At 40.3% G+C, this 10,083-nt stretch overlaps 1 protein-coding gene across 1 annotated transcript in view; it reads left to right on the forward strand.

Moving 5' to 3' along the window:
• Positions 1–6,978, forward strand: part of unc13a (unc-13 homolog A (C. elegans)) — a gene marked incomplete at its 3' end in the record, with an annotated part of 49,923 nt that extends 42,945 nt beyond the window's left edge. The window contains exons 39-41 of the mRNA XM_080474048.1: positions 4,369–4,461; positions 5,322–5,481; positions 6,690–6,978. Of these exons, the coding sequence (XP_080330174.1) occupies positions 4,369–4,461; positions 5,322–5,481; positions 6,690–6,978 (542 nt within the window). The remainder of the gene's footprint in view (positions 1–4,368; positions 4,462–5,321; positions 5,482–6,689) is intronic.
• Between the last annotated feature and the right edge of the window lie 3,105 nt (positions 6,979–10,083).

Genomic DNA, 10,083 nt, shown 5'->3' on the forward strand with positions numbered 1-10,083 from the left:
AAATTACAAATTTTGGCACATATGTTCGACTTGGAACGGACAAATGAATGACTTTAAACAGCCATGACCCATTGAGGGGGTTGTCGACCACACGTGCTTGTGGGCCCATTTTATGCACTTCCTAAAAAACACCGTTCAAGATGGTTTTGAGACATGAGTGATGACAATGATCCCATTTTGCAGGCTAAAAGTTGCTTGAACTTTCTGGATAGATTCAAACTTCAAGTGACGCGCTTGCGAGACCCTTTGAGACACAAAACAATTTGTGAACTTGGACAAATGTTTTGAGATATTTTGCAAAGTGTTGAACAAATTCTTCTTGTCATTTGTTACAGGCCAGTCAGATGAATTTTAAATGTAAACATTTTATTTAGATTTTTTGATTATGAAATATAATACTCAGAAAGAATTTGAACTTCGACTTTTACAATTCTGGCATTCAATGTTTAGCAAAATAAATACCAGTAATTTAAAGTGAAGAATTCAGACCACACAGACCAATACTTTTATGTAGGCCTGATAGATATACATATTCTTTGTGTAATGGCATTTACATTTACTTTTCTGTTGCGGTTCCATTTTTTACGGACAAGTAAAACTGTTTATACAATGACAATTATTTTATGAATACCGTCAACATAAATCTGTGTCTTCAGAATAACCGCCAGCTGGTGGATGTCCTTGACTGGTTCTGGAAAGATAATTATCGCCCTGTCAAACAGACTTCCGTGAATAGTGTCTCCGACCACATTACAGCAGGTGATTAGAGCAGGATGAATGGAGGAGGCTCTGTGCAAATCATTCTCATGAAGTCGGTTGCTGCTGACAGAGGACTTTGATCATTGTTGACTGCCACTGCAGGCCATGAGCGACATTATTTCTAAGTCAAATAACATAACAAAGTTGTTAGTAAGTATACAGTGAAACCAGGAGATGCTCCTAAACAACTGTAATACAGGCGCGGCTGTCACAATTATGGAAATGTAGTTCCCAAGTGCCATGCCAATAAGTGTGACGAATCTCCTGCTTTCCTTTTTCTCTACCCATTTATGTCTCTATTGTAGTGAAACACACATCATCTTTATCATTATCTCGTTCCACTGGGTTCTGATGTTGCTGTCAATGAAATCCAGTAGTTGGTATGTTTATATTCCTAGTCTGGATTTGGCATAATTATGAATTCTGCAGCACTAATGTCAAAATAAATCTAGTCAATACAGTCAGGAAATAAATTTGATAAAAAAGCATATCGTAAAAATAAAAAATGATTTAGCAATCCTAAAACTTGTTTAGCTTCTTCCAGCTGTTTTACATCCAAAGCAAATGCAGTCAGCTCCAATCATCAGCATATTATTGTAATAAGCCTCTGTATTGACATTTAACATCTTGTCTTGAGATTTGGAAAATAGCACTAAATATGTACCTTTAATTGCTGTTTTTGTTGAAAAAGAAAAGGCAGCATTGTCTTGGCAGCGTCTTCCCGCCTGTCTGCCAGCAAAGTTTCTTTTTCATCTCCTATGGACATCCTCCACACAGTAGACAAGGCCAGATGGACGACTGCTGCTCTCTTTGGTCCTGTTGGCAGTGAGACCAACAATCCCATAATGCTCCCCTGAGATGCAGAGAGCAGCATGCCAGGAACACTCTGCCGTCTAACTCCCACAGACACCTTGTTTCGTGGGCGGCTGGCACACACACACACACACACACACACACACACACACACACACGCTGCTGGTCACCACCACAATGATACCGTTGACAGAGTGGAGACACTAATTAAAACATTGGGATTTAATGTCCATCTGTCGCCGTATCATTCTGGTATTATATTGTGAATACAAACCACTTGTGCACATGCAGCATTAAAACCACAAAGAGGAAAAATGTTTTCACCATCCCCCTCTGACAAATGGTTTACAGCCATATTGAAGCCATCCAGGGAGGTTTTGATTACATTCCTTCTGAGGCAACGATTTTCACATGTGGTTTGTTTCCCCGGTCCAGACCAAAGTTACAACAACAAAAAAATCGATTTAATCCGATTCACTTTGTGCTCACACTAGCATTTTTTTTTAACATTAGACCTAAAGATATAAACAAAAAATGAGTGCCGCTGAGCTGTATGTCATGCAATGTAAACTTTTCTTCACTTCAACAACAATATTGGGTGCAAAGTTAACTGCAATGCAATGCGTGTGGTTGCACAGGGGTAACCTTCACCAACAGCTTCGAATTTATAAAATACCTGCAGGAATGTTCTTCTTTGCATATGCCACCATCTACAAAGAACCGCTGTGTGGAAACCCAGGTTCATATAACCGTTACATTCTTGGTTGGGTACATTTAGACTTCTGTGGTCTGTGCTGCATTCACTCATTTATCATAGTTGATCAATATGAGCTTTTCAGACAGCCTTGTTTGTTGCACAATAGTTTGCACAAATGGACTAGCAGAGAAATTGCTGGATTCATTTATATCCAACCAAACATTTAACTAGAAGTATCTATCCAGTAGCTTTCAAGTGTGTCAGGTCTCCAGCTTATTGGTGACACTTTCATTTGATTCAGGTGTGTTAGAGCGGAGGCAAATATTAAGGCAGGTTCACACTGTACAGATTTGCAGGTCATAAACAAGGTTTACAGTCTGTCACAGATAGAAGATAAGCAATCTTGACGATATCTCTTGTTGTAGATGTGGTGGTATGTTGTACAGTAAAAGGGGGGTCGGAGGACAATTCTCAATGTCTTACACCCAAAATCAGCTTCAATTCATCTACTGAGGATAAAGGACATTTCTGACAGTGCCTCTCCACTCAGCACAGTGGGACTGCTGCTATGAAGGACAGCTACTAACAAACACTGAATTTGCAGCAGTAAAAGAGGTGGTGATTTATATTTATTTCTTCACTAAACTTTCTCTGTGTACATAATTGCTAATAGAACAATTGTTCATTTTTTTAGTTTAGTTCCATCACTTATTTTCGGAAAGCTCCAGCAGCGTCTGTAGAGGATGTGCAGGATGAGTTTGTTTTTGCATATTGACGCAGTCACAGCAGCTACAGCCTCTGATTCAGTGGAGAATGACAGTGTGCAATTTACTGTCACACTTAAATATATGAAATCCAAGCTGGCATTTAACTTATGCAAGTTATTGAACTATCTCTAGGATCCGTGGTGTTGACTTTCATCTTCGGCCATCTTAAATATTAGGTAACAAAAATCTTTTTGGGAGTTATTTCAAGTCTTATTTTCTGTTTGTAGATAAAGTCCTTGCTCATAGATTTGCCCCTGAAATACCTCCCAACAAACACAAGCACTGAGGAGGAAACATCACGACAGACAACGGCAATTTTCAAGGAAAGGAATGAAAATATAAAAGTGAATTTTAAACACCAACGCATCACTCAGTACAGATTTGTTTAGGAAGCCGGTGTTACTGCAGTTGTACCATCCTTCACTCACAGATCTGAGAAGCGAATCTGCTTCTCTCTCTGTCCCTCTCTGTATATGATCCTGCCCTTTCTTGTCCCTCCTCTTACCATGCTTGGGTAAAACGTCTTTACCAAGAAATGGGTGTCTCCACCTGTCCAGATCCATCAGAGCATGTCCTGACCTGATCTTTGTCGTGGGGGTTGGGGGGGGGGGGGGGGGGGGGTCCACACTGTTGGTTGACCTACTCCTCCAGCATCTCTCCTGTCTTCTTCTCTGCCTCTGACTAACCGCCCTGCATCTGAACAGACACCCTGCATTTATGAGTGGGCACAAATTACCATCTTTGCTGTATCCAAATTACTACCCTTCAGCTGCTGAAAATCTACAAAGGCTCCTGCTCGCAGATTAATCATTATGCACAAATCATTACTGAATAAAATGAATCCACTCCATGTCACTAAAACACTTTTCACCGGACTGTATTGGTAGAGACGTTGCTTCGCCTCCCCAAGATCATCTGTCAGTAAATATATTACAGCTATTCTGCAGCTCAGAGAGTGATCGTATTGCAGCTGTTTCACTGACGCCCACTCATAGCTGCTTTGTCTAAATGTCCACTTTCAGGCCACAACATATGCACAAACAGATCACTGTGCTTTATTTTAACTCCTCCTTTTATACTTTGGTTATGTCAAATTGAAATGTGTATGCAGTGAGTAACTAATCAAAACTGTAGAAGGTTATGACTTGAGTTAATTTCAATGTTTGTCTTTCTGAAATGAAATGGAATTGGTCTTTAACATTGAGGAGAGTTTAAAATAGAGTTAACAGTGACTTCTGTTAATGTTTGGTCTGTGATAGGAGCACAAACACTCCATGTCCTGAGACTCAAGGGTATTAACAGCATTCCCTCTTTCTCTTTTTGCTCTGTCAGGCTCCGGTGTGGATGATGCCGTAGGAGAAGTGTCCATCCATGTGGAGGTTTTTACTCATCCAAACACTGGGGAGCACAAAGTCACAGTCAAAGGTAACAGGAGAAGAGTTTTGTTTTCATCTTCGGAAGACGGATAAGAAACAAACAAGTCTCTCACCATTGGGCAGGGGATAATCGAAGTACATTAATGGTGTTATTGTTTGGCTGCCTTCGGTATAGTTTACGTTTATATGATCTGTTCGTATGTAAGTATACCAAAGAGATTCCAGGATTTATGAACCCACTTACAATTGTGCAAGGATTGGGAAGCCTGGCTTTTTACTGAGTTTCACTCACGAACTTGTGGCTCGTGTCTCTCTACATTACGAGATATAATATTATTGCTAACAAGTTGTATTTATGGGAGTTACATACTTTTACAATGAAAAAAACCAACTCATTATTTTCTCAAAATTCTCTCCAGCATGATTGATTGATTGGTTCTTTACTCCTAATCCACCTAAAGTCTGACCAATCCCCCCTAAATGTTAACAGAATAAGTTAGAAATAAAAATCTTCAAAATCTTGTGGCGCAAATAACCTAGAGGCAATAAAAACTTGAACTAAAAAAAGCTTTATTAGTGGGAGTTGAAACAGCTTAAAAACTTTAAAAACTGTTTGGATGTCGGTGGCAGAAATAAACTGTGGGCAGTGCAACGCTGACATAACAGGGCTCCAGTATCAAACAACTTTTCAGCTGCCAAATTTAACTGAAAAGTCATAACAAGCCATTTATACTTTCAGGAGCCGAATATGAGGCCTCAGGGAAAACCAGCATTTCTTGTTCAGAATTTCCTCCTCACTGAATCTCTCTCGCGTCTCCGCATTTTCACACGTTTTCTCCACATGAATCTCTTTTCTCACAATCACCCACACCTTCCCACTGTCTTCCCTTCTCTCTCCGCCTCTGTCAGTGGTGGCTGCCAATGACCTGAGGTGGCAGACGCAAGGAATATTCAGACCATTTGTGGAGGTCTACATCATCGGCCCTCATCTCAGCGACAAGAAGAGGAAGTACGCCACCAAGTCGAAGAACAACAGCTGGGCTCCCAAATACAACGAAACCTTCACTTTGTAAGTATTTGACACTGATCCTGATTGGTTGTAGGAATCTGTAATGTCACAATGCTGTTGAAGGTTGTTGTTCTCGCCTCATAATAGTAAAAGGTTTACCGGCTCCAGTCTGGGCTTTCTGTGCAGTTTGCATGTTCTCCCACTCGGGGAGGTTAATTGTTGACTGTTAAATTGCCTTTATGCTTGAATGTGAGTGTGTGTGGTTGTGTGTGTCTCTGTGTTTGTTCTGGGATGGACTTTTGATCCAGACTTCACTCCTCGTCAGGTGGGATTGGCTCCCGTCCTCCTTCACTCTGAGGGAATGGTCTACTCAGGGTTATGTGTGAAAATGTAAAATGGGCCAAACTTGATATTTCATGCTCATACATATAGAATCTGATGTGCTTCTGAAGCCTCAGAATATCATCCGACAGAAGCACAAATTAATGTTCCAGATTATTTCCAGTGTTTGGAAGAGTTTATATGAATATATTAATCCATAATGTTCACATTTTTTACGATCACAACTGTTTTTGAAGCTTTTCAAACCGAAGTGCAAAGCAGCTCAGCCTTCAGCAGAAATGTTGTTAATTGTGGTGAGAGGAATTTCCTCAGCTTTCAACCTGCAGCTTTTATTTGTGGACTTTATTGTAAGTTATGTTTTGTGTTGTACATCTTAGGTGATGTAATCTATTCAGAGTCTCTCCAGTTGCATTTCTTTTTCCCAGCTTGGACTCTTCCTATTGCATTTTTCTTTCTTTCTTTTTATTATTTTTTTTACCAAATTCTGATTTATTTGCTTTAACACCGGATGTTTGACAGCTTCCTCTACCAACACTTCCAACTCCATGTAGTCACAATTCATTTTGTGCTTTTGGGAGCTCTGCGCTGCATGGACAACACAAACAATGATGCACTTGAGTACTGCTGTTTGCACATGATAGTGTTTTTCTTACTTAACCTGCAAAACACACACAAATGACGAGCAGAATCTATTTGAGTGAGAATGCAATTCAGCATGTTTCAAAAAGGATAACTCTCTTAAATAGAGTGATGGAGCAGATGAATAGATGGAACATGCTTTAATCTTCCGGTGTCAGAAGTTCTTCACCTCCAGCATCTCATTATACTGCACAGTGTGATACTGTGACACACAGTTTTCAGCAACCAATAGAATTACAGCACAGAATCTGCAGAAGCCTTAATACGTTGCATCCTTCTTTTTGCAGCACGCTGAGTAATGAGGTGGGGCCTGAGTGCTACGAACTGCAGGTGTGCGTGAAGGATTACTGCTTCGCCCGAGAGGACCGCACCGTGGGCATGGCCGTCCTGCAGCTAAAAGACGTGGCCTCAAAAGGCAGCGCTGCCTGCTGGCTGCCTCTGGGTAAGCGCATTCACATGGACGAGACTGGCCTCACCGTCCTGCGCATCCTCTCCCAGCGTAACAACGATGACGTGGCCAAGGAGTTTGTCAAGCTCAAGTCCGACCAGCGCTCTGCAGAGGAGGGCCGCAGTTAAGACACAAAGCAGGATCTGACACGCCCCGGCCCGAGGCTCACAACGAGACACTACCTGAGCTCCCCTGAGCCACTGCAAGTCACTGCCCTGATGATCCAGTGTTGTAAAAGCACAGATCAGATAAGAGTCACCGCACATAAACACACAATGCTCAAATGAGTATCACACATTTTCTTTAAAAAAAAACAACACATAAAAAGAAACTTTATTGTTATCAATGTTATGAAAACATAGAAAATGATTATATATCTAAGCCTCTAATGAAAGAGGAGAGTTGTGCCGTTACACACACACACACACACACACACTCGTCATTTTTGACTGGTCAGGGTGGGATCTATCTTGTAGCCTTTGATATTTTGGCTTTCCTTCTGGCTTTTCACAGTTTTTTAACTTTACTCCTTCCTTGTACTTTTCCACCTTTCCTTGCCCCTCTCGTGGTTTTTTCACCTGTTTAGCGAAGGGACCGCAAGTGCCAACAGATAATCGCTGAAACATGCCAAGACCAGCCCTAAGCACAACAGGACCAACAGTCCGACTGACCCACAAACAACAATTGAGGCCACACGGCTGCATACATTCCACATACTGGGTGGGGAACACATCCAGGGGGTAAAAAAGCACTATTTAGTTATGATAAGTTTACTTCTTTATTCCAGATTATATTTATATTTGAAAAAAATTCTATATATCATCATATATAAATATATAGATAGATAGAAAGAAAGATAGATAGATAGATATAATATAAACATATGTTGAGACACATACAGGATGTTTAATTGGACATATGGTACTTGAAAGATTGTCCTCGTCTGTCTTTCTGTCCGTCCACCCTGTAACAGAGCACACTGCCTGCCACCCTCAATGCCTTCTGTCTCGTCCGTTGTATGACTGATTCCGCTGTAAGGACCATATGGAGCGCTGAATCTGATGAAAACACGCCTTCAAGCACTGTGATTCATCAGAAAGTACATGTGGGAGAGGAGGCACGTGTGAATATGTGATCTGAGCACAATGCGTGAGTGTGTTTGTAGTAATGTTCTTCTAATGTTGACCTCATGTAGCCGCCCGTGTTGCCTGTTACCTGCAAATGTATTCACGGAAAGCCATCACAAGCAAAAAAAGAAAAAGGAAGAAACAGAAACAAGAAACGAAAAAAGAATAGAACGAAAACATCACACAGGGTGAAAGGATATTTCTATCCTGACAAAAGTTAGAAGAATTTTATTTTTGGATTTATCATTTATGATATCTGTGATGATTATTTGCTTCTTCTTCTTTTTTTTTTGTTACTGCAAACATTCCTCAGTGGTGGTCCTTCACAGAGCACCACTCAGACTATTTTGGCGTGGACCCTTGTTTTACAAAGGATAAACGTCTGAGACAACATAATCATTTGAGTTACACACCACACACACTGCACACCCAAGGGAGGGCACAATACACGAAGGATTTTACACCCATGATCCCTATAAACCAGCTACAGGTGCTGTAACCACTCTGATTGAGAAGCAAGACCTCTGCCAAAGGGCTGCAGATCCAGATCAACAGCAGGTCTGGAACTGACATTTTTAAAGAGGGCCTACAGTCGAGTCTTTTAGTCTAATCAGTGTGGAGTACAGAGGTGTAGTGTGGACATTTCAAAGCACAGGGTCTCTTTGCTGCACCCGTAGTGACACATTTCTACTCTGATCTTGGTTTGTTTGTCTTTTAGTATTTGTCCATAAGATTACAGGAGTAACACTCCGTTTCAAATAATCCAATTACTGAGTTGAAAATATGGTCACTTCCACGCAAAGCTGTTTTGACTCTGAGTGTTTGCTGTCCAGCATGTCTCTTGATGCCACTTCTGTTTTTGCTGAATGCCTTTTTTTTATATATATAAAAAGAAAAGAAGTGTATTGGGTTTTTTTTTTTTTTGTCTGTAAGAGATTTGAATACTCGTTGTGAACAAAAACTAATCCAGGAAAAAATGATGACGTTGATTATGTTGATCAGGACTCTGAAAACAGACACAGTGTAATAACAGGGTGTTTCTTTGCTGTTTCTGGGTTACCACTAATGAGGGCCCTCCCCAAAGACACAAACAAAAACTAATGAATGGTAACTGAATAATTGGAACAAAGTGTAAGAACTGAACTCTATGCATCTGATCTATAAGCATCTGTGTAGATGAGTCATTTTTGAAGCAGTCTTCTAATGTTTACATTGTGGATTATTATTATTCTAATTATATCAGCACAAGTGTTTGTCTGATATGTCGTCGATGCTGTCTCTATTGTAATGGGCCAAATATCACAGCTGTAGTTGAGCTGATAAGAGACGGAAATTTGTTTGTACAGCGCTGAGGGACATAATCTGGGACAGAGATCGATTGTTGTTTTTGGGCGTTGTAAATAACTTTGGTGTCACAAACACGTCGGACTTTGTGAAGTGAAGTTTGCTGCTCTTTTGTAGACTTGAATTTTGCTCTGAGTGACTGGACCTCAGATATTTACATGTGAGTGGGTGTCCAATCTGGATATGTAGCTACTGTTGAGAGGCATCCGGGAGGCCATGTACACACTGGAGATGAACAACAAACCCTCTGTGTTTCTTCAGAGAGCCTGGTTCCAAGATTTTTAAAGTGCCACTTTATATTCTGACTTTTACATTGGCATCTGACATTTATCATTACATTATTATATTCAGTGAAAAACAATGTGTGGTTGTTAAAGAACAGCAGAGGAATAAACCATAAATGACCTGGTTTTAATTCTGTTCAACTGACTTCTAATTCAGGACAGGCGCCATTATTTATCAACTCGGGAATCAACTTGGAGATACTACCTTGGTCAATTTTAACAATACATAAAAAGAATATTTTTAAAGAACAGTTGTGTAAGTTAAGTCTACTGCTGTGCGATAGGTCTGGAAAACACTGTTCAACTTTTCTTTCTTTTTTTTCCTGGATTTTAGAGTGACAGGGATCTAATTTACCAGTCACCTGCTTTAAGGTGGCAACAAATGGCATCTCCCTTTTTGTTTTTGGAAAATGTAATCTTCTGTTGTTTTTTTAATTACACGAAACGCTGTAAGGAAACTTAAATTCTTACCCTTGCA

This window comes from Lipophrys pholis (genome assembly GCF_963383615.2).
Source record: "Lipophrys pholis genome assembly, chromosome: 10".
Classification (NCBI taxonomy): domain Eukaryota; kingdom Metazoa; phylum Chordata; class Actinopteri; order Blenniiformes; family Blenniidae; genus Lipophrys; species Lipophrys pholis.